General features: G+C 35.7%; 8 protein-coding genes across 13 annotated transcripts in view; 7 read left to right on the forward strand and 1 right to left on the reverse strand.

Moving 5' to 3' along the window:
• Positions 1 to 22,342, reverse strand: part of LOC127062712 (uncharacterized) — a 136,459-nt gene that overhangs the window by 41,590 nt on the left and 72,527 nt on the right. The gene's annotated exons all lie outside the window — the stretch shown is intronic.
• On the forward strand, positions 75 to 11,647 carry LOC127062169 (uncharacterized). The gene is made up of 13 exons (XM_050989920.1): positions 75 to 411; positions 494 to 968; positions 1,059 to 1,158; positions 1,224 to 1,346; positions 1,413 to 1,568; positions 1,646 to 1,702; positions 2,287 to 2,455; positions 2,597 to 2,863; positions 2,953 to 3,433; positions 3,514 to 3,613; positions 3,693 to 3,815; positions 3,879 to 4,034; positions 11,447 to 11,647. The coding sequence occupies exons 1-13, from the start codon at positions 141 to 143 to the stop codon at positions 11,507 to 11,509; spliced, it is 2,541 nt and encodes an 846-aa protein (XP_050845877.1). The 5' UTR covers positions 75 to 140; the 3' UTR covers positions 11,510 to 11,647.
• Positions 5,227 to 6,758, forward strand: LOC127062744 (odorant receptor 13a-like). Its single transcript, XM_050991441.1, has 4 exons — positions 5,227 to 5,661; positions 5,739 to 5,838; positions 5,964 to 6,086; positions 6,166 to 6,758. Exons 1-4 carry the CDS (start codon positions 5,330 to 5,332, stop codon positions 6,337 to 6,339), a joined length of 729 nt encoding a protein of 242 aa, XP_050847398.1. The 5' UTR covers positions 5,227 to 5,329; the 3' UTR covers positions 6,340 to 6,758.
• On the forward strand, positions 7,516 to 9,575 carry LOC127062723 (odorant receptor 13a-like). Its single transcript, XM_050991407.1, has 6 exons — positions 7,516 to 7,786; positions 7,865 to 8,339; positions 8,430 to 8,529; positions 8,598 to 8,720; positions 8,788 to 8,943; positions 9,021 to 9,575. Exons 1-6 carry the CDS (start codon positions 7,516 to 7,518, stop codon positions 9,087 to 9,089), a joined length of 1,194 nt encoding a protein of 397 aa, XP_050847364.1. The 3' UTR covers positions 9,090 to 9,575.
• On the forward strand, positions 12,338 to 13,542 carry LOC127062170 (uncharacterized). Its single transcript, XM_050989921.1, has 3 exons — positions 12,338 to 12,480; positions 12,616 to 12,888; positions 12,983 to 13,542. The coding sequence occupies exons 1-3, from the start codon at positions 12,375 to 12,377 to the stop codon at positions 13,540 to 13,542; spliced, it is 939 nt and encodes a 312-aa protein (XP_050845878.1). The 5' UTR covers positions 12,338 to 12,374.
• Positions 13,484 to 14,301, forward strand: LOC127062753 (odorant receptor 49b-like). The gene is made up of 4 exons (XM_050991453.1): positions 13,484 to 13,643; positions 13,728 to 13,850; positions 13,918 to 14,073; positions 14,138 to 14,301. Exons 1-4 carry the CDS (start codon positions 13,575 to 13,577, stop codon positions 14,201 to 14,203), a joined length of 414 nt encoding a protein of 137 aa, XP_050847410.1. The 5' UTR covers positions 13,484 to 13,574; the 3' UTR covers positions 14,204 to 14,301.
• On the forward strand, positions 15,322 to 19,164 carry LOC127062171 (uncharacterized). The gene is made up of 11 exons (XM_050989922.1): positions 15,322 to 15,856; positions 15,937 to 16,036; positions 16,162 to 16,284; positions 16,364 to 16,519; positions 16,609 to 16,670; positions 17,176 to 17,248; positions 17,778 to 18,223; positions 18,336 to 18,435; positions 18,510 to 18,632; positions 18,704 to 18,859; positions 18,928 to 19,164. The coding sequence occupies exons 1-11, from the start codon at positions 15,399 to 15,401 to the stop codon at positions 18,991 to 18,993; spliced, it is 1,863 nt and encodes a 620-aa protein (XP_050845879.1). The 5' UTR covers positions 15,322 to 15,398; the 3' UTR covers positions 18,994 to 19,164.
• On the forward strand, positions 20,211 to 21,519 carry LOC127062737 (odorant receptor 13a-like). The gene is made up of 5 exons (XM_050991428.1): positions 20,211 to 20,712; positions 20,806 to 20,905; positions 20,983 to 21,105; positions 21,206 to 21,361; positions 21,422 to 21,519. The coding sequence occupies exons 1-5, from the start codon at positions 20,267 to 20,269 to the stop codon at positions 21,485 to 21,487; spliced, it is 891 nt and encodes a 296-aa protein (XP_050847385.1). The 5' UTR covers positions 20,211 to 20,266; the 3' UTR covers positions 21,488 to 21,519.

The raw sequence follows: 22,342 nt of genomic DNA on the forward strand, positions 1-22,342 counted from the left end.
TTCTTGAAACGTGATGGAGCATGCGTGATATTCAACCTATTGAAGAAAATTAGTCGCAGTTCGGTTGGATTCTCAGTGCCAATCTATCGACGAATTTGACAGTTTATTCTTTTCCGAGTTTATACCAAGTGAAAACACAAATGGATTACGCCTTAGGTTGGAATCGCTTCAACTTGGAATTATTAGGAGTTTGGCCCGAACCTTCGAAGGGGACGTTACTCCGACGAATAACATCAGCCAGTATCTTTTGGACGAGCACGACAGTGATCTTTTTATTCATATGTGCACCACAAACGACAGATCTGATTTTGAATTCTACCACTCTGGACGAAGCTATAGAAAATTTATCTATCAACATACCAATAGCTTTCGCTTTGATCAAGCAAATCGTTTTGCGGTATCACGGAGAAGGTAATTACGATATCCTGTGTATTTAACACGATTTGATTCGAACCGAATGATTTATACTCATTCATTTTTATCTCGCTCGAAGCTTTGAGATTATTACTGGTCGAGATAGTCAACGACTGGACTCAGACTTTACCAGGACCAGAACGCTTGACGATGTTGAAAAATGCTAAAATCAGTCGGAGGATATCTCTCTCTTGCTCCACTCTGGCGTATACAATGTTGATCGCCTTCGTATCGCTTCAAACTTATGCGAGTATAACCAGTGCCTCCGAAGTCGATTTAGGAGGACTTTTGCATCCAGCAACCTTTCCATACGATACCAAGAAAAGTCCATACTTCGAGATCACTTGGATGGGACAATTCATAGGATCGATTCTAACAGGCATCTCTTATTCTTGTTTCGATACTTTTTTCGCAGTTTTTGTTTTGCATTTGTGCGGACAACTGTCGGTCTTGCAACTGAATTTGAAAGAACTGGCGGAGACAGCAAAGCATGACGTCACTTTGTTTCAGAACAGACTCGGCTTCATAGTGAACAGGCACAACGAACTGTACAGGTCAGTGTTTTTTAAAGTACACTATCTCTTTCTATTTCTGCTATGGTTCTTCGTTTACATCGGCGATTTAATTGATACTTTCGTTTTAAGATTCGCCATAATAATCGAGAATTGTTTCAACCTTATGCTACTCGGACAAACTTTGATTACGACGATTATGTTCTGCCTGACGGGATATCGTATGATCACGGTATCGTAAATTATAATTTTTCGGAGATTATGGTTTTAACATTTCAATCTTTTTCTTTTTTCTAGTCGATGGGCTCACAGGAAAAAGATTTGCCGATAGTAGGGATAATATTTTTCTTCATTCACGTTATATACGCATTGTTGCATTTATATATATCTTGTTACGTCGGTGAAACTCTTCTGGTGGAGGTCAGTCGATACAAAGTTAGCTTGTTACTCAAATGACCAAGAATTTTTCAATTTCGTGCTTTTCAGAGCACTGGGATAGCTTTTTCCGCTTACGATTGCGCGTGGTACGACTTGCCACCAAAAAAGGCTATGTGCCTGATGATAATAATTTGTCGAGCAAGAGTAGCATTTCAAATCACGGCTGGAAAATTTAGTCCATTGTCTTTAGAATTGTTTGGTTCTGTGAGTACTTTTAAAAGAGATTCCAACGAGGACCTATTCTATCCATGCAAAACGTCCCAATTTATCTTTATTTTCAGATCATGAAAACGTCCGCCGGATATTTATCGGTATTACTAGCTGTGAAAGAAGATCCGGTAGAAGATTAACAAAGTATATTTTGTTTATAACGCACAAACGATCAATTAATTCGATAGACATTAAAAATCGTTCGTACGTCAATATGTACCAGCATGTAATATTTTGTTTAAAATTTAATAATAATTATTGATAAAATGCGTGTAATACGAATACTGTAAAGAAAATTATTTAAATTAATATAATGAAAATAACACTGCAATAGAATATTGAAAGAGTAACGAAGTGCATAATATTTAAACTATACTTGTAACTAGAAAAGGTGATAAATGTAACGAAATTAAATACCTCTTTCAAATTTTTGTGTTATCTCAAAGGACACTTGGAGTCGAATTAAAACAATTCGCTCGTGCCTTTATTCCCTGGAATCTCGCACGAACTTAAATGTATGTAATTACGCGTGACAGTACGCAATGAGATTATACAGCGTTGAATATCGGAAAGGTAGGACGGAAAATTTAACGAGACAGCTTATTTAAACGCGTTGAGAACGAGGGAGAGGGAACAAGTCAGAGGGAGAAAAGAGAAAGAAACAGAGAGGGAAGGAACGGAACGTACAATGGAACTAAGAATTTCCAAATAGATAAATTTTTCAATAGGTGGTGGGATGATAGTTTCATTTCAGTTCGACGAGCATGCGTGCTGGACGAAGAAAAAGGGAAGGACATCTATATCCCATGACGAGCTAGAGCGCAGTAGTCGCATGGCCGCGTGTTACGATCGTCTTACGATGACAACGGATTCCGAAGAAGGTAGAATTTTGTGTCATTTGTAAATTTCCACAAAAAAAAAAGAAAGAAAGAAAGACGGGAAAAGAATACTTTCATTATATTCTTTTTCTAATGAAATATTTGATCTTTCGCGTATCTTCAACGCGAGTGTTCACTTCACAGATATAAATTACGCCATTGGCTGGAACCGATTTAATCTACAAATACTTGGTATATGGCCGGATTTGAACGAAAGTGATTCGATCTTCTCGAAATATTGGTTCATTGTTCATTCATTTTTTATGCTGGGATTTATCACCCTACCACAGTCGGCATATCTTATGATGATATGGGGTGATTTAGAAGTGATGACAGAAATTTTAGCGACGGCAATCCTACCGATTACTTTGGCTTGTGTAAAGTTATTGTTTACGCGGTATCGTTTGGAATGTAAGTGTGACTTTGCTGTGATTACGTCATATCGGATCGATTCGTACGAGGGAGAGAAGGATTTTACAAAAAAAAAATATCTTTTCCAGCACTAAGACCACTTCTCCGTTCCTTCGGAGAAGATTGGAAAAAACCGAAAAGCGAAAACGAGAGATCGGTCATGTTGGTTAATGCTAAAGTGACGAGAATAATATCGATATGGTGTACGATAATGGCATATTTCATGATATCGATTTACATCGTACCGCGAAGCTTGATGATCGCGCAAATGCAAAGAGATCAATTCGAGCCCGCACGTACGGTCGTCTATCCCGGTTATTTTCCATACGACATTAGCGGAACGTTTGCTTTTATTATTTCCTGTTTCGGACAAATCGTAGCGGCGTACAGCGCTTCTGTATCATATATAAGCGTAGACACGTTTATCACGATGCTCGTCCTTCATGCCTGCGCACAAATTTCCAATCTCAGGCAAGCACTTGAAGATCTACCGAGCGGCATGGACGAGATGGCCAACGATTTTACAAAAAGATTGATATGGATCGTGAAGGGACACGAACATCTCAACTGGTTGGTCATTCGGACGATCATTTTTATTTTATCGATGATGCAGTATTTTACAATTATGTTCATTGTTATTATTACCTAAGGTACACCCAATCGATCGATAAGTCATTCAACCTGCTGATGCTCATTCAAATAATGGCTTGCATCATTCAAGCCTGTTTTCAAGCCTTTCAATTATTTCGCGTAAGTCAATCTAGAAAAGAAATGGAAAACAGGAAATCTATGTTTTATTTTGGTTAAATATTTTGGAAATCTTTTACAGATAATGGATCACGAAGGGGATGAATTTCCTATAGAGGAGCTGATTTCTATTATATTCTTTGTAAGCGTAACCACGATACAGCTGTACTTGTATTGTTACGTAGGGGAAATGCTTATCGTCGAGGTAAAAAAAAAAAGTATTTTTAATATATTAAAATTATTTATTATGGTAATGTACGTTAAACAGAGTTCTGCGATTGGCACATCAGCATACATGTCAGACTGGTTTAATATGTTTCCAAAGGATGCACGAAACATTCTTTTCGTGATGCATCGATCTTCTATACCACTTCGTTTAACTGCTGGAAAATTCGGTACTCTTTCGATGGAAATGTTTAGCAACGTAAGTGAAAATGATTTATGTGGAAGAGACTATAAGATCGTTTAAATATTACTGTAATTTCTTTTGCAGATTTTAAGAACGTCAGTAGGATATCTTTCAGTGTTATTAACGGTAACCGATAAGAATAATTAACTTTAAAAAATACTAATAAATAGAATAATGAAAGAGTAAGACGAGAGGTGGCAACATTTTTTTACCTGAGAGATTATCACTCATGATGTAGTATAAAATATATTAATAATGAATACTATTCGTCAAACTTTCAATTTAATCATTTGTTGTTGTGTGATAATATACTCTGATAAATATCTGTCCCTTTATTGTCACTCATCAATCAATTATATTGAGCGAGAGTACCGAGCTGCGTGTATACAAAAAATATACGCGCACATAAAAAAATGAAAAAAAAAAAATATCTAAAAATATTTTCATAATATAGAAAGATGTTGATAAATTAACCTAGTTAAAAGACGACTCTTCGTAACGACGAGAGTTAGAGAGATACTACTCCATACACCTCGACTTATAATTTTTACGTAAATATTTAAAAAAAAAACTAATCTTTTGAAAAATATCGGCGCAGTTAATCAACGAATGAAAACTATTCTGAATCCGTAAATATACGAATAATATATAATCGAATATTATATTTTCTACAGATACTGCAACAATCGTGATCGATTTGGCCTTGAAACGTAAGACTTTCCTAAATCATTTCTATTCCTTTTATAGAGCGAAGCACAATGGAAGATATAATTCGTAAAAATACGAAATGGATGAATCACAATCATTCTTCGACGGGTCTCGAAGAGACAAGCTAACTGAACTAAACTTCCTGGATAATATCGTACGATTAAAGGTCGATCGAATCAGCTAATTGAAATTGCAACGGATATGCAAGAAACGTCAGGAGTCGATTACGTTTGCGGATGGAACCGATACACCATGGGTTTCATAGGGATTTGGTCGGACGGAAGAAGATTCGATCGAATCACGAGCTACAAAGTTTTGATACCAGTATGCTTTATGCTGTGCTTCATCTGTCCACCTCGAACGATAAACCTCTTTTACGTGTGGACTAACTTCAACTTGATCGTGGAAAATCTATCGATGGGTAACATGACCATCACGATTTCGCTGTTGAAAACTATTGTTTTCTGGCTGAATGGACGATGTAAATAAGTAGTACAAACCTCAAAAAAAATTATAATATAAAAATAAAAATGAAACAAAAGTTAGAAAAAACGTAGGGATAAGGTAGAAGTTTTGATTCCTTATAGAAAAATTCATTTTTCATGCAAGCTCTCAAACTGCTTCTGTCGTTTATGGAGGAGGATCTGAAAGCTACTCTTTATATCGGTCGAATTGTTTTATTTCGTGCGTATTTTCTTTACGATACACGTATCAGTCCTAATTACGAGCTAACCGTTGTAGCTCAGTTGATAGCAACCTTCTACGCCGCCACATCCTACACAGCCGTGGACACCTTCGTTGTCATGCTGGTTCTTCACACTTGTGGACAACTTTCAAACCTAAAACGAGATTTGATGAATTTGCGACCGAGAACAAGCGACGAGTTTAAAACCAAGCTAATCTATATCGTCGAGAAACACGATTATCTTAACAGGTACGTTAAAAAAAATAAAAGAAAAATAATTAAATTTAATTTAAAGTTAAATAAACAGTGCTTGTCGATTCGTTTAGATTCGCCGACACGATCGAAGATCGATTCAACGTAATGCTACTGATCCAGATGCTCGGCTGTACCGTACAATTGTGTTTTCAATGTTTCCAGGCGCTCTTGGTAAGACACGATATTAAGATGATCAAATTTCTATGATAAATGACGTTATATTATATATGAACTATGTGGATATCCACGATCCGTGACATGGATCTATCCATGGATACTATATCACATGATTTCAGTCAATAATCGGAGAATCGAATGAACTCTTTCTCTTGGAAATATCCTTTCTAATACTTTACGTGTTTTACGTACTAATTCAGCTTTATCTTTATTGCTACGTCGGCGAGAGACTTCTCTCAGAGGTGAGTGTATATGGAAAATAAAAGAGAATAAAATATAAGGAGAATTATGAAATCGTGAACTTTCACGTATGTATTTCAGAGCACGAGTGTTCTACAAGCCGTTTACGACTGTGAGTGGTACAATTTAACAACGAAGGAGGCTAAATCGCTTCTAATGATTATGCATCGTGCACGATCGCCGTTGTGTCTCACGGCTGATAAATTCTGTACCTTCGCGCAAGAATTATACAGTAGCGTAAGTGTGTATGTTTAAAAGAAAAAGAAAAAAAATAGAAAGAAAATCGAAATAGAAATCTCATAAATAGGATAATGGGTCTGTTCTTTAGGATAATATCTTTCTAGATTTTGAAGACATCCTTGTCGGTTTTTTATGCAATGAAAATAAAGAATCTAACGTAAGTTATTCGTAGAATTGTCGCAGTTAAAATACCACTGGCATATCGAAGAATATCTTTTCTCGCTTACTATCCCATGACTGCAAGAAAAGTTATTACGTTCTCGATAAAAATGTGTAGCGACGCGAGCGAACAATGTATTAACCTAATTTATAAATTATTTCAAATATTTCTTTTATAGATCATCAGAACTTCATGAGATATTTCTCAGTTATGCTGACAATATTGGAACAGAAAGATTAATTTTAGTGTAAAGTATAGCGAAAACATAAATAGTGCTCTTATAGGAAATAGTTAAAAAGGAAAAGTGTCTAACGAAAAAGGAAATAAGTTCTTCGAATCTTACGAGTCGAAGAAAATAATGACTTTTTTCGAATATATCGAAAGTTTTGTTAATGAAAATGTTCTCGTTGAAATATTCGCGTAATAAAAAAGGTACCTGAACTTCCTCCTCTTACCGCTTGTTTACGTTCGTCACGCACCACTGTACGATTCAATAACCACGAATGTTAGTTGAATGGACGATCGATCATTTCGTTTCGCTTATGAATACACGAGAACCTGCACCTGTTGTTTCCACGCGAAAAAAACATCGTTCCCGCTTCCTAAAATTATGGAAATAAACGCAACGTGAATGCTTGGTCGAATCGTCGGAAAGTTTAAAGAAAAAAATAAGATAAAAAAAAAGTACAACTTTTATCTACATTTCTTTTATTTGGTATTAATGGCTCGTCTCTTGCTCACCGTTAAAGTTTTCCTCGGATTTACTTAAAATTCAAAGCGAAACTGGTAGTATAGATAATAACAGGTATTAGCAATTCTTCTTTGAAATAACGGGTTGCGTCGAAAAGTTTTGAATTATTTATTAAAACTATCGCTACAGTTTTCTTTTTTTCTTTTATCGTGATACAGCATGCGCCATATTCAACCCTTTGGGGAAAATAAATTAGTCGTAGTTCGATCGGACTGCACGTGTCAATCTATCGACAAATTTGAGTTTATTGTTCTCCGAGTTTATACGGCTGAAAACATAAATGGATTACGCCATAGGTTGGAATCGTTTCAACTTGTCGGTATTAGGAGTTTGGCCCGAACCTTCGAAGACGACGTTACGCTGGCGATTAACGTCAGCCAGTATCTTTTGGACGAGTACAACCGTGACCTTTTTATTCATATGTGCACCACAAACGACAGATCTGATCCTGCATTCGACTACTCTGGACGAAGCTATAGAAAATTTGTCCATCAACATACCGATAGTTATCTCTTTGGTCAAGCAACTCGTTTTACGGTATCACGGAGAAGGTAATTATCCTGTGTATTTAACACAATTTAATTCGAACCGAGTGATTTATACTCGTTCGACTTTTTTCTTGGTCGAAGCTTTGAGATTATTACTCGTCGAGATAGTCAATGACTGGACTCAAACTTTACCGGAACCAGAACGTTTGACGATGCTGAAAAATGCTAAAATGAGTCGGAGGTTATGTTTCTTTTGTTCTACTTTGGCGTATATAATGATGGTCGCCTTTATATCGCTTCAAATTTATTTGAATACGGCCAATGCCTCCGAAGTCGAATTAGGAGGACTTTTGCATCCAGCAACCTTCCCATACGATACCAAGAAAAGTCCATACTTCGAGATCACTTGGATAGGACAATTCATGGGAACGGTTTTAACAATCATCTCTTATTCTTGCTTCGATACTTTTTTCGCAACTTTTGTTTTGCATTTGTGCGGACAACTGTCGGTCTTGCAACTGAATTTGAAAGAACTGGCGGAGACAGCAAAACGCGACGTCACTTTGTTTCAGAACAGACTCGGCTTTATAGTGAACAGGCACAACGAACTGTACAGGTCAGTGTTTTTTAAAGTACACTATCTCTTTCTATTTCTGCTATGGTTCTTCATTTACATCGGCGATTTAATCGATACTTTCGTTTTAAGATTCGCCATAATAATCGAGAATTGTTTCAACCTTATGCTACTCGGACAAACTTTGATTTCGACGATTATGTTCTGCCTAACGGGATATCGTTTGATCACGGTATCGTAAATTATATTTATTACGTCGTAATAATGGTTCTAACATTTCGATCTTTCTCTTTCTTCCAGTCGATGGGCTCGCACGAAGAAGATGTGCCGATAGTAGGAAAGGCATTTTTCATTATTCACGTGATATACACGATGTTGCATTTATATATATATTGTTACGTCGGTGAAACTCTTTTGGTAGAGGTGAGTCGATACAAAGTTATTCGGTTATCCAGAGACCTAAGAATTTTTTTAACTTTGCGTCTTTCAGAGCACAGGAATAGCTTTCTCCGCTTACGATTGCGAATGGTACAACCTGCCACCAAAAAAGGCAATGTGCCTGATGATACTAATTTGTCGAGCAAGAATAGCATTTCAAATTACGATTGGAAAATTTAGTCCATTATCTTTAGAATTGTTTGGCGCTGTGAGTATTTTTCAAATAGATTCCAACGAAAACATATTATATACATGCAAATCGTTCTGATCTATCTTTATTTCCAGATCATGAAAACGTCCGCTGGATATTTATCAGTATTATTAGCTGTGAAAGAAGATCCTATAGAAGAGTAACAAAATGTATTTTATTTATAACGAACAAGCGATCGAAGAATCAGAAAGACAATTAAAAGTCGTTGATACGTTAATATGTACAAGCATGTAATATTTTGTTTGGAATTTAATAATAATTGTTGATAAAATGCGTGTAGTACAAATACTGCAAAATAGTTATTTAAATTAATATAATGAAACCAATACTGCAATAGAATATTGAAAGAACTTAACGAAGTGTATAATATTCAAACGTTCTTGTAACTAGGAAACGTGATGAGTGTAACGAAATTAAATACCTCTTTCTAACTTTTGTGTTATCTCAAAGGACAGCTGGACTCGAATTGATACAATTCGCTCGTGCGTTTATTTCCCAGAGTATGGCACGAAGTTAACTGTACGTTATTACGCGTAACACTATGCAATGAGATCGTCAACATCGAATAACGGACAATTTAACGAGGCTGCTTATTTAAACGCGTTGAGAAGGTGAAAGAGGGAAAGTCAGAGGGAGAAAAGAGAAAAAAAACAGAGAGGGAAGGAATGGAAAATATAATCGAACTAAGAAATTCCAAATAGATAAATTTTTTAATAGGTGGTGGGATGATAGTTTCCTTTCAGTCCGACGAGCATGCGTGCTGAACGAAGAAAAAGGGAAGGACATCTATATCCCATGACGAGCTAGAGCGCAATAGTCACAGCGTCGCGTGTTACGATCGTTTTACGATGACAACGGATTTCGAAGAAGGTAGAATTTTGTGTCACTTGTCAATTTTCACGTAAAGAAAGAAGGACGAGAAAAGAATATTTTAAATATACGCTTTTTCTAATTAAATGTTCCATCTTTTGTGTATCTTCAACGCGAGTGTTCACTTCGCAGATATAAATTACGCCATTGGCTGGAACCGATTTAATCTACAAATACTTGGTATATGGCCGGACTCGAAGGACAATGAAAGTGATTCGATCTTCTCGAAATATTGGTTCCTTGTGCATTCATTTCTAATGCTGGGATTTATCACCCTACCGCAGTCAGCATACCTTTTGACGGTATGGGGGGACTTAGAATTGATGACAGAAATTTTATCGACAGCAATCCTACCGAATACCTTGGCTTGTGTAAAGTTATTGTTCACGCGGTATCATTTGGAATGTAAGTGTGTTGTTTGTGCTGGTTACGTCATAACGAATCGATTTATACGACGGAGAGAAATATTTTATACAGAAAGAATCTTTTCCAGCACTGAGACCACTTCTCCGTTCCTTCGGAGAAGATTGGAAAAGACCGAAAAGCGAAAACGAGAGATCGGTCATGTTGTTTAACGCTAAAGTGACAAGAATCATATCGATATGGTGTACGATATTGGCATATTGCATGATATCTCTCTACATCATACCACGAAGCTTGATGATCGCGCAAATGCAAAGAGATCAATTCGAGCCCCCACATACGGTCGTCTATCCCGGTTATTTTCCATACGACATTAGCGGAACGTTTGCTTTTATTATTTCCTGTTTTGGACAAATCGTAGCGGCGTACAGCGCTACCGTATCATATATAAGCGTAGACACGTTTATCACGATGCTCGTCCTTCATGCCTGCGCACAAATTTCCAATCTCAGGCAAGCACTTGAAGATCTACCGAGCGGCATGAACGAGATGGCCAACGATTTTACAAAAAGATTGATATGGATCGTGAAGGGACACGAACATCTCAACTGGTTGGTCAATCGAACTATCATTTTTATTTCATTGAAACACTTTGATTAAGTTCAAGATTATTATTATCTAAGGTACACCCAATCGATCGATAAGTCATTCAACATGATGATGCTCATTCAAATAATGGCTTGCATCATTCAAGCCTGTTTTCAAGCCTTTCAATTATTTCGCGTAAGTCAATCTAGAAAAGAAATGAAAAACAGAAAATCTATATTTTATTTTGGTCAAATATTTAGGATATATTTTACAGATAATGGATCAAAAAGAAGATAAATTTCCCATAGAGGATCTGGTTTGTGTTATATTCTATGTAGGCGTAACCACGGTACAATTGTACCTGTATTGTTACGTAGGGGAAATGCTTATCGTCGAGGTAAAAAAAAAAAAGTATTTTTAATATATTAAAATTATTTATTATGGTAATGTGCGTTAAACAGAGTTCTGCGATTGGCACATCAGCATACATGTCAGACTGGTTTAATATGTTTCCAAAGGATGCTCGAAATATTCTTTTCCTGATGCATCGATCTTCTATACCACTTCGTTTAACTGCCGGAAAATTCGGTACTATTTCGATGGAAATGTTCAGCAATGTAAGTGAGAATAATGAAGGGATTACAAGATCGTTTAAATATTACTTTACTTTCTTTTGCAGATTTTAAGAACGTCAGTAGGATATCTTTCAGTGTTATTAACGGTAACGGATAAGAATAATTAATTTTTAAAAAATAATAATAAATAGAATAGTGGAAAAGTAAGACGAGTGGTGGCAATATTTTTTTACCTAAAAGATTATCACCCATCATGTAGTATAAAATATATTAATAATAAATACTTGTGCGTGAACTAACGTCATCTTGATCGTGAAAAATTTATCGAAAATCTTGACTGTCATCGTTGTTGAGAACTATTTTCTAGGTGAATGGACGATGTAAATAAGTAGTAAAAAACGAAAAAAAAAATCTACACGAACAAAGACAAAGAGAAGAGGCAAAAGTTTCGATTCATTGTCGAAAAAATCATTCTTCGCGCGAGCATTAAAGTTTTTTCGCGTATCTCTTTTAAAGCACGGATATTCTACAAACCGAGCTAGAGTGGTCCAACTTAACAACGAGGGGGACTGAATCACTTCTAGCTATTATACATCGTGCACAAGCTCCGTGTTATTTATAGCTGGTGAATTTTCTACCTTCACGTAACACTTATACAATAGCGTAAAAGTCTTTATAATATTTTTATACACAATATATCTTTTTAATCACAAATAATATTTTGAGAAATTTCCTTTTTTGTTTCGAAGCGCACTTCCTCTTTGATTCATTTAATTCACTGATCCTCTTCGTTTCCCTTAGTACCGAAAGGAATTTAATATATGTTATTACGACTGATATAATGGACGAGGGATCGTCAAGCTTTAGAAAATGGGAGAGGTTGGATGGAAACTAACAACTCGGAGGTTCCACATTAGAATACGTTCGGTAAAAAGGGAAAATAAAATCGTACTATATGATTCCAAGTAGATAAATTTTTCACCAGATGGTGGGGATGATACTACAATTTAGTCGGACGGGCATGCGTGCTGAATGAAGAAAAAGGGAAGGACATCTATATCGCATGACGAGCTAGAGCGCAGTCGTTGCATCGCCGCGTGTTACGATCGTTTTACGATGACAATGGATTCCGAAGAAGGTAGAATTTTGTGTCATTCAAAATTTAAACAAAAAAAGAAAAGAGAGACTTAAAAAAGAATACTTTAAGCATACTCTTTTTCTAATTAAATATTCCACTTTTTGGATATTTTCAACGCGAGTGTTCACTTTACAGATTTAAATTACGCCATTGGCTGGAATCGAATTAATCTACGAATACTTGGTATATGGCCGGACTCGAAGGGCGATGAAAGTGATCCTACCTTTTCCAAATATTTCTTCATTCTACATTCATTCTTTATGCTAGGATTTGTCACCCTACCCCAGTCGGCATATCTTCTAATGATATGGGGTGACTTAGAATTGATGACAGAAATATTAGCGACGGCAATCCTACCGGTTACCATGGCTTGCATAAAGTTAGTGTTTACACGATATCGTTTGGAATGTAAGTGTAACTGTATTGTGATGATTACGTACTAACGAATCGATCTATACGAGGGAGAGAAATATTTCACAAAAAAGAAAACAATCTTTTCTAGCACTTAGACCACTTCTAAGTTCCTTCGTAGAAGATTGGAAGAGACCGAAAAGCCAAGACGAGAGATCGGTCATGTTGGTTAACGCTAAAAAGGCAAGAATCATTTCGATATGGTGTACGACGTTAGCATATTTCATGACATCGACTTACATTCTACCTCGAAGCTTGATGATCGCGCAAATGGAAAGAGATCAATTCGAACCTCCATGTACGGTCATTTATCCAGCTTATTTTCCTTACGATATTAGCGGAACATCAACTTTCTTTATTTCCTGTTTCGGACAAATCGTAGCGGGCTACAGCGCTACCTTATCGTATATAAGCATAGACACGTTCATCTCAATGCTCGTTCTTCATGCCTGCGCACAAATTTCCAATCTCAGGCGTTCGCTTGAAAAACTAACAAACGATATGACCGAGATAGCCAATGATTTTACAAAAAAAATGACATGGATAGTAAGGAGACACGAATATCTCAATCGGTTGGTCAATCGAACGAGCATTTTTTTATTATCAATGATGCAGCACTTTGCGATTAAGTTTATAATTATTATCATCTAAGGTTCACCCAATCGATCGATGACTCCTTTAACATGTTGATGCTTATTCAAATAATGGGCTTCATCGTTCAAGTTTGCTTTGAATCCTTTCAATTATTTCGCGTAAGTTAAGAAAAGAAAAAAATGTAAAAAAGACAAAGAAAAGAAAATTTATATTTCATTCTTGTTCATGGAAATTTTTAACAGATAATGGATCACGATAAGGACGAATTTCCTGTAGAACAGCTGATTTTTATTGTACTGTATGTACTCGTTACTTTGATACAGTTGTACTTGTACTGTTACGTCGGGGAAATGCTCATCGTCGAGGTAAAAAAAAATAAATAAATAATATTTTTAATATATTAAAATTATATATTATGGGAATATATATTAGAGTTCTGAGATGGGCACATCAGCATACGCATCACAGTGGTACAATTTGTTTCCAAAAGATGCACGGAATATTCTTTTCGTGATGCATCGATCCTCTATACCACTTCGTTTAACGGTTGGAAAAATCGGCACTTTTTCGATGGAAATGTTTAGCCAGGTAAGTGAATATAACAAATGCCAAAGAAATTACAAGATCCTTTAAATATTATTTTCTTTTGTAGATTTTGAAATCTACAGTAGGATACCTTTCGGTGTTACTAACGGTAACGGATAAGAAGAATAATTAATTTTAAAAAGTACTAATAAATAGAATAGCGAAAGTGGTGGTAAAATCTTTTTCATCTGGGAGACTATCATGAAAGCGCAGTATATATTAGTAACAAATACTATTCGTAAAACTTTAAATTTAATTAAGACATAAATGATTTTATACGTACAATTTGATAATGTATAAATCTCTATCCCTTTATTGTCATTTATCAAAAAATTACATCGCGCGAGAATGTAATTTTTTGGATGTAACGAAAAAAAAAGAAAACAGACAATCTGAAAAAATTTTCATTATCTAGAAAGACGTCGATAAAGTAACACAGCCTGAAGACAAATCCTCGTAACCACCAGAGTCAACTGCGTCGATGGTTTGTTTCCTATCGTTAGAGGGATACTGTTCGATACACTTCTACTTATACTTTTTATCTCATTTGTACGTAAATGTTAGGAAAAAAAAGAAAAAGTAACTTTTGCAAAATTTCGATACGGTTGATCCAACGAATTAAAATTATTATGAATCCGTAAATATGCGAATAACGTATTAATCGAATATTATATTTTCAATAGATATCATAACAATCGTGATCGATTTGGTTTTGAAACGTGAGGCATTCCTAGAGCATCTCGTTCTTTTTATAGAGCATGCGCGAAGCACAACGGAAGACATAGCTCGCTGAAATACGAAATGAATGAATCAAGATCAGTCCTCGACGTGTCTCGTAAGTACGAGCTAACTGAACTAGACCTCCTGGAAAATATCATACGATTAAAGGTCGTCGATCGAATCAGCTAATTGAAATCGCAACGGATATGAAAGAAATGTCGAGAGTCGATTACATTTGCGGATGGAACCGATACACCATGGATTTCATAGGGATTTGGCCGGACGAAAGAAGATTCGATCGAATCACGAGCTACAAAGTTTTGATACCAGTATGCTTCATGCTGTGCTTCATCTGTCTACCTCAAACGATAAACCTCTTTTACGTGTGGACTAACTTCAACTTGGTCGTGGAAAATCTATCGATGGGTAACATGACCATCACGATTTCGCTGTTGAAAACTATCGTTTTCTGGCTGAATGGACAATGTAAATAAGTAGTACAAACCCAAAAAAAAAATTATAATATAAAAATAAAAATGAAACAAAAGTTAGAAAAAACGTAGGGATAAGGTAGAAGTTTCGATTCCTTATAGAAAAATTCATTCTTCATGCAAGCTCTCAAACTGCTTCTGTCGTTTATGGAGGAGGATCTGAAAGCTAGATCGAACGAGGAGGATACGAAGATAACGAGGAACATCGCGACGACTTCAAGGAAGATATCGATCAGGAGTACAGTCATGTGTCTCAGTGTCGTTGTTGTCTACGTTATATTTCGTTACCTCACGTCTCTTTATATCGGTCGAATTCTTTTATTTCGTGCGTATTTTCCTTACGATACACGTATCAGTCCTAATTACGAGCTAACCGTTGTAGCTCAGTTGATAGCAACCTTCTACGCCGCCACATCCTACACAGCCGTGGACACCTTCGTTGTCATGCTCGTTCTTCACACTTGTGGACAACTTTCAAACCTAAAACGAGATTTGATGAATTTGCGACCGAGAACAAGCGACGAGTTTAAAACCAAGCTAATCTATATCGTCGAGAAACACGATTATCTTAACAGGTACGTTAAAAAAAAAAAAAAAAGAAAAATAATTAAATTTAATTTAAAGTTAAATAAACAGTGCTTGTCGATTCGTTTAGATTCGCCGACACGATCGAAGATCGATTCAACGTAATGCTACTGATCCAGATGCTCGGCTGTACCGTACAATTGTGTTTTCAATGTTTCCAGGCGCTCTTGGTAAGACACGATATTAAGATGATCAAATTTCTATGATAAATGACGTTATATTATATATGAACTATGTGGATATCCACGATCCGTGACATGGATCTATCCATGGATACTATATCACATGATTTCAGTCAATAATCGGAGAATCGAATGAACTCTTTCTCTTGGAAATATCCTTTCTAATACTTTACGTGTTTTACGTACTAATTCAGCTTTATCTTTATTGCTACGTCGGCGAGAGACTTCTTTCAGAGGTGAGTTTATATGGAAAATAAAAGAGAATAAAATATAAGGAGAATTATGAAATCGTGAACTTTCACGTATGTATTTCAGAGCACGAGTATTCTACAAGCCGTTTACGACTGTGAGTGGTACAATTTAACAACGAAGGAGGCTAAATCGCTTCTAATGATTATGCATCGTGCACGATCGCCGTTGTGTCTCACGGCTGGTAAATTCTGTACCTTCACGCAAGAATTATACAGTAGCGTAAGTGTGTATGTTTAAAAGAAAAAGAAAAAAATAGAAAGAAAATCGAAATAGAAATCTCATAAACAGGATAATGCGTCTGTTTCTAGATTTTGAAGACATCGATGGGTTACTTGTCGGTTCTTTATGCAATGAAAATGAAGAATCAAACGTAAACAGTTGGGATGTAGAAATGTCGCAGATAAAATATCTCTAGCATATCGAATAATATCTTTTTCCGTTTACTATCTCATGACCTGAGTAGTACCTATCGCGATGATCTCAAAGTTTTTCTAATGATAGATCGTACGTCGGTAAGGTAATATGTCCGTACTTGTATCTATCTGATAAGGGACCTAAACTAACCGCAAGAGTCGAGACGCGCGAACAGAATGACGTGTTTCGATTTTCTTGCTGTAGAGGGACTCCTCTATTTAAAGGAATGCGAAAAATGATTTCAATATCTCCTTTCTTTTTTTATATTAAAAATATTTTTCAAAAAAAAAAAAAGAAAAAAAAATTATCGTGCTAGTTAATAAAAAATACAAGAAAGAATTCTACTTAGACGATTCGATAAATAGTCACAAATGAACCTTCGTAAAGAGCTCACTACAAGATAGGAGCGTTCTTACTGATTATGAGCATGCGCAGCAAGGAAATAAAGACGATTGAAATAGGAAGGAGCCGAAGAGATCAGTTCTCGATAGATCGTTGGCTCAGGAGAACCTAACATGGATGTTATTAATCGAGGTATACGTTTAGGAAAAACAAAATATTTCTATTCGTAGATGCAACCTTTACTATTCTTTGAACAGTGTTATTCACGAAACGACACTATCATTAATAATCTCAATCGATCGATTGGCATGCCAAAGTTTCGTACGTGGATTACGCGTCGGGCTGGAATCGCTACACCATGAAGTTCTTGGGGATTTGGCCGGAAGAGAGAAAGTTCGATCGAGCATCGAGCTATAGAGTGCTAATACCAGTTAGCCTTATGTTTCTCTTTATGGCTCTACCGCAAACTATCAATCTCTACTTCATATGGGGCGACTTCAACTTGATCGTCGATAATCTATCGGTGGCAAACTTAACTGTGATTATAGCGCTGACGAAGATAACCATCTTTTGGTTCAACGGAAGATGTAATTATATCGCGTTTCATTTTAATTCATACAACTTACGACGATTTATTTGGTTAACTCTTTCAATTTGCCGAAATAAATTTAGTTTGTACGTTGATTTTCTTTCGACCGTTGCTGTTACTTAAGCCATTCAGAATCTTCTCGCTTTAATGGCGAACGATCGAAAGGAAGCTGACACGGAAGAAGAGATCAAGAAGATGATGAAGATTGCTAGCATATCCAGGACGATATCGATTGGAAGTACAGTGATAACCAACGCCGTAGTCGTACTCTGGGCCATGTCCCGATTCTTATTGATGCGTCAATCCGGTCGTCGTGCTCTCTTTTTGCTATCTTCCTTCCCCTACGAATCACTGACCACGCCAAATTTCGAGTTGACGTCCGTCGGACAAATCGTGTCAGCATTTTGCACGGCTACAACCTACACGGTCGTGGACACGTTCGTCGCCATGTTGATCCTACACGTGTGCGGCCAATTTTCCTATCTTAGACAAAAAATTAGCGAGCTCGGTATCAACGACGACGTTGACTTTCGAAAGAAGCTTGCAAAGATCGTGAAGAAACATGACACCCTTAACAAGTGAGTTAACGAATCAGTTTTGTCGATTGTGAAATGGAACTCGTGTTTCTTTTCTTTTTATTTTATTTCATTTTATTTTATTTCTGTGAACATCGATTAATATCTATTTTAGATTTGCTGACACGATAGAGAACAAATTCAACGGAATGTTGTTGATGCAGATGCTCGGTTGTACCATAGAACTTTGCGTTCTGTGCTTCCAAGCACTTTTGGTAAGGAAATTCAATGAGTCTTAACACGAATTTAAATTATAACAGAGCGATATATCCGTGCAATTACGATACAGTCAATTACCGAGGGAAGTCAGGAATTGTTCGTGTTTCAAATGTGCTTTCTGACTCTTTACATATCTTATATTCTGTTACAAATATTCCTATATTGTTACATCGGAGAAAAACTAGCTTCAGAGGTAAATTTATCAATTTCCGTATCTACACATCTCTATAAAATTATTCTAAAAAATGTCTTCGCGCATGTTAGAGCTCGAAACTGGCCAATGCAGCATACGAGTGTAAATGGTACAACATGTCTGCCAAGGAAGCTAAGTGCCTCGTTTTAATAATACGACGAGCAAGATCGCCACTGTGCATCACCGCTGGTCGATTTTGTTCATTCAATCTTCAACTTTTTACCAAAGTGAGTAGAAACTAACAATTAATAAAATTAAATTATATACACAATTCTGTACATCTCATATTCCACAGATTCTGAAAACGTCCATGGGTTATTTGTCCGTTCTGTATACAATGAAATCCAAAAACGTTGAATAGATCCAACGAGTCATCCCAATTAATTAAATAACATTCAACATCATTGAATTAAAATAAAAGATTCAATAATATTCGAACTATATAGATTAGAAAGATTTGTAATTGTCAATTAATCAGATTATAACATCTCAATCTATAGCCGATGATTTACATTCTTAAGAGATTATTATATCGTTTCGACCAACGTTTTTTTTTCATAATTTCATAATACAATGTCAGAAAAACTGACTATGATAAGAATTATTGTATGAAGTTTTAATATCAATATGCACAGAAATGTTAAAAAAATAACTATAAAAATATTACCTATGTTAATACGTCGGTAAGATAACCGACACAACCACAACACACAGACGACAGTATTATAGTAACCGAGCGAGGGATGAAATCGTTTAGTATTCCTTACTACAGAGGGCTACGTTTTACTTGATCCTTAATAATTATTATAACTTTTACAGAGACCGATCAAATTCGTTAATAAATCTAAATTGTTTCTTCCTTGTTAAAACTTTATTGCAACCGATAAAATCCGAAAATTTTAATTATATTCTTACCATGAATTTTAGCAAAAGAGAAATATGATATTGCGCTCTTGATTGATTTTACGGAGCATGCGCGAGGAAGAAGAGCTTGGAACGTAAAAAATCTCCAGAGGGATTAGTTCTTCGCGCGTCGTTGCGAGGAGAGCTCTCATGGATGTTGAACGAGATATTGCATCGTTAATAACCAGAAAATATATTGCAAATGAAAATAAACGAAAAAAGAAAGCGATAAAAATTACGACTGACAACGAAACGATTTTCCGCAATTCGTCGTGTAATATATATATTTATTGTTTTTTACATTTAATATTGAACCATAAGCAACGTAAATGTATTTCGATCGACGCGACGCACGCGAAGTTTCCTACGTGGATTACGCTTGCGGCTGGAATCGAAAAATTATGAAGTTCATAGGGATTTGGCCGGACGAAAGAGGATTCGCTTACGCGTCCAGCTACAGAGTGTTATTTCCGATCGGTTTTATGTTTTTCTTTATCACCTTACCACAAACAACCAATCTCTATTTCATTTGGGGCGACTTCGAATTGATCGTGGAGAATTTATCGATAGGAAACATGACTACCACAATTGCTATATTGAAGGCAGCAACTTTTTGGTCCAACGGGAGATGTAATTAATATAATAATATAAATAATATTATTTTTTTCGGAAGAAGGGAGGTACATAATTAATTAACATTTTCGTAAACCAATCATTCCTACAATCTAGACATGAAATTACTTCTATCGCATATGGAAAATGATCGAAAAGAAGCAAGCGAAAAGAACGTGAAGAAAATGATGAGAATCGCGAATATCAGCAGGAGAATAACAGCTGGAAGTATCATAATGTGTAACTTTATCGTCTTTACTTATGTGACATTAAGAACCTTCTTGCTACCATATACAGGACGGATATTGTATTATCGTGCATATTACCCATACGATACCGGAATTTTTCCCTATTTCGAACTAACCTTGATTGGTCAGATTACAGCCGAACTTTACGCAGCCAATAGTTACACAGCCGTCGACACTTTCATGACCATGTTGATGTTACACGTGTGCGGACAATTTTCGAGTTTAAGAAAAAAATTGTCCAAGTTGTGTTCCAAAAGTAATAATAATTTTCGAAGTGATCTAGCAAGAATTGTGCAGAAGTATAATATGCTTAACAGGTACGAGAAAAAAAGCAAACATATATAATATTTTTATTATATTTTTTATTATATAAGTTTAGCAAACTTATATAATATTTGTACTTTTCATAGATATGCTGAAACGATCGAAGACAGATTCAACGGCATGTTGCTTATCCAAATGCTTGGATGTACAATACAACTCTGCGTTCAATCGTATCAAGCAATTTCGGTAGAAATAAAGGAAACAAATTTGGTTATATTAATTCGGTATCTTAAAATGTGATCATGTTTGCGTGACTATTCCAGGCTCTCGTAGATGATGACCAAGGTCTCTTGATAATCCGACTATTCTTTTTTGGTATATACACTACATACGTCATGCTTCACATCTATCTATATTGCTACGTCGGTCAGAAACTTTTTTCTGAGGTAATTACGTAACTACGTGTTTCATTAGTTTATAAAAAGAACAAATTTAATATCTTAAGAGATATTACATTTTACAATATCACAACAAAATGTAATGCAGGGGGCGAAAATGGCTTATGCCGCGTACGATTGCAACTGGTACAATCTGTCACCGAGCGAAGCTAGATGTCTTACTATAATAATGTGTCGAGCACAAATATCGTCGCGCATTACAGCAGGAAAATTTTGTTCCTTCAATCATGAGCTTTTTGGCAAGGTGAATAGCAAATTTTCATCTTTTGATTATAATAAATAAATAAAATTATCTACCCAACAGATTTTAAAAACATCCATGGGTTACTTGTCGGTCCTATATGCGATGAAAACCAAAGATGTCCATTAAAACGTTCTAAAAAGCTAATTATCTGAAACGAAGTTGAATTATTCTTGAATACTTTTAAAAGTAGTACTATGTTTATTTCAATGAAACGATGTAACGTGATTATACATTTTTTTGTCAACTTTTTATCGATATATATCCTAATGCCCATTATTACGAAACATTTAACGCATTCCTATGAAACTAATCGATCGGTGTTCTAAAAAAAATCTTTTACTTTTTTTTCTAATTTTTTCATATACAAAAATTTTGCAAATTCATTTCCTTGATGAATTTTTGTATTAATCAAAACAAAAAAGAACAAAAAGAAAACGAATCGATAGATTTATTATCTTTCAATGAATTATATTGCTCAAGCCATTAATGTTCTACTATCTCGTATGGAAGAGGATCGAAAAGAGATTAATCTCGAAGAAGAAGCAAGAAAAATGATGAGGATCGCGAAAATTTGCAGAAGGATATCCATTGGATGTACTTTAATCTATTACGTAATAATTATTCTTTCCGTTATTTTTCATTTTTTATTAGTTCGTTACATCGGCCGTATTCTAATAATACGATCATATTTCCCATAGATACAATCCGTATCCAATTACGAGCTATTACTGTTCTCGTTCGAACACGGCTTGCGTGCTGCGCAAGCGAAGTTTATAAATCGGTAGGCACTTTTGTTGCTACTTTGGTATTCCACGTATGCGGACTACTTAAAACGTTTACTTGATTTTGTTGTGTAAAAGACGACTAGAAATGTTATATCAAAATTGATAAAATCGTTAAGAAGCACGAATCACTTAACAGGTACTTGAAAAAAAATGAGAATTTTTTTTATAATCCACTTACGAAAAATTTAAAAATATA

This window comes from Vespula vulgaris, chromosome 3, assembly GCF_905475345.1.
Source record: "Vespula vulgaris chromosome 3, iyVesVulg1.1, whole genome shotgun sequence".
In the NCBI taxonomy this organism is placed as follows: Eukaryota; Metazoa; Arthropoda; class Insecta; order Hymenoptera; family Vespidae; genus Vespula; species Vespula vulgaris.

What these genes read in the sequence shown, in the direction of transcription:
- LOC127062753 (XM_050991453.1), top strand. Translation starts at nt 13,575, where the DNA reads ATGTTGATGCTTATTCAAATAATGGGCTTCATCGTTCAAGTTTGCTTT. An exon ending in AATCCTTTCAATTATTTCGC is followed by an intron (nt 13,644 to 13,727) that starts GTAAGTTAAGAA and finishes AATTTTTAACAG; the next exon opens with ATAATGGATCACGATAAGGA. An exon ending in GGGAAATGCTCATCGTCGAG is followed by an intron (nt 13,851 to 13,917) that starts GTAAAAAAAAAT and finishes AATATATATTAG; the next exon opens with AGTTCTGAGATGGGCACATC.
- LOC127062169 (XM_050989920.1), top strand. Translation starts at nt 141, where the DNA reads ATGGATTACGCCTTAGGTTGGAATCGCTTCAACTTGGAATTATTAGGA. An exon ending in AGGCACAACGAACTGTACAG is followed by an intron (nt 969 to 1,058) that starts GTCAGTGTTTTT and finishes TTTCGTTTTAAG; the next exon opens with ATTCGCCATAATAATCGAGA. An exon ending in CTTTAGAATTGTTTGGTTCT is followed by an intron (nt 1,569 to 1,645) that starts GTGAGTACTTTT and finishes CTTTATTTTCAG; the next exon opens with ATCATGAAAACGTCCGCCGG.
- LOC127062737 (XM_050991428.1), top strand. Translation starts at nt 20,267, where the DNA reads ATGAAATTACTTCTATCGCATATGGAAAATGATCGAAAAGAAGCAAGC. An exon ending in AAGTATAATATGCTTAACAG is followed by an intron (nt 20,713 to 20,805) that starts GTACGAGAAAAA and finishes TACTTTTCATAG; the next exon opens with ATATGCTGAAACGATCGAAG. An exon ending in AATCGTATCAAGCAATTTCG is followed by an intron (nt 20,906 to 20,982) that starts GTAGAAATAAAG and finishes TGACTATTCCAG; the next exon opens with GCTCTCGTAGATGATGACCA.
- LOC127062171 (XM_050989922.1), top strand. Translation starts at nt 15,399, where the DNA reads ATGCAAGCTCTCAAACTGCTTCTGTCGTTTATGGAGGAGGATCTGAAA. An exon ending in AAACACGATTATCTTAACAG is followed by an intron (nt 15,857 to 15,936) that starts GTACGTTAAAAA and finishes CGATTCGTTTAG; the next exon opens with ATTCGCCGACACGATCGAAG. An exon ending in GAGAAAAACTAGCTTCAGAG is followed by an intron (nt 18,633 to 18,703) that starts GTAAATTTATCA and finishes CGCGCATGTTAG; the next exon opens with AGCTCGAAACTGGCCAATGC.
- LOC127062744 (XM_050991441.1), top strand. Translation starts at nt 5,330, where the DNA reads ATGCAAGCTCTCAAACTGCTTCTGTCGTTTATGGAGGAGGATCTGAAA. An exon ending in AAACACGATTATCTTAACAG is followed by an intron (nt 5,662 to 5,738) that starts GTACGTTAAAAA and finishes CGATTCGTTTAG; the next exon opens with ATTCGCCGACACGATCGAAG. An exon ending in GCGAGAGACTTCTCTCAGAG is followed by an intron (nt 6,087 to 6,165) that starts GTGAGTGTATAT and finishes TATGTATTTCAG; the next exon opens with AGCACGAGTGTTCTACAAGC.
- LOC127062723 (XM_050991407.1), top strand. Translation starts at nt 7,516, where the DNA reads ATGGATTACGCCATAGGTTGGAATCGTTTCAACTTGTCGGTATTAGGA. An exon ending in TTTACGGTATCACGGAGAAG is followed by an intron (nt 7,787 to 7,864) that starts GTAATTATCCTG and finishes TCTTGGTCGAAG; the next exon opens with CTTTGAGATTATTACTCGTC. An exon ending in GTGAAACTCTTTTGGTAGAG is followed by an intron (nt 8,721 to 8,787) that starts GTGAGTCGATAC and finishes TGCGTCTTTCAG; the next exon opens with AGCACAGGAATAGCTTTCTC.
- LOC127062170 (XM_050989921.1), top strand. Translation starts at nt 12,375, where the DNA reads ATGAAGAAAAAGGGAAGGACATCTATATCGCATGACGAGCTAGAGCGC. An exon ending in GACAATGGATTCCGAAGAAG is followed by an intron (nt 12,481 to 12,615) that starts GTAGAATTTTGT and finishes TTCACTTTACAG; the next exon opens with ATTTAAATTACGCCATTGGC. An exon ending in TACACGATATCGTTTGGAAT is followed by an intron (nt 12,889 to 12,982) that starts GTAAGTGTAACT and finishes AATCTTTTCTAG; the next exon opens with CACTTAGACCACTTCTAAGT.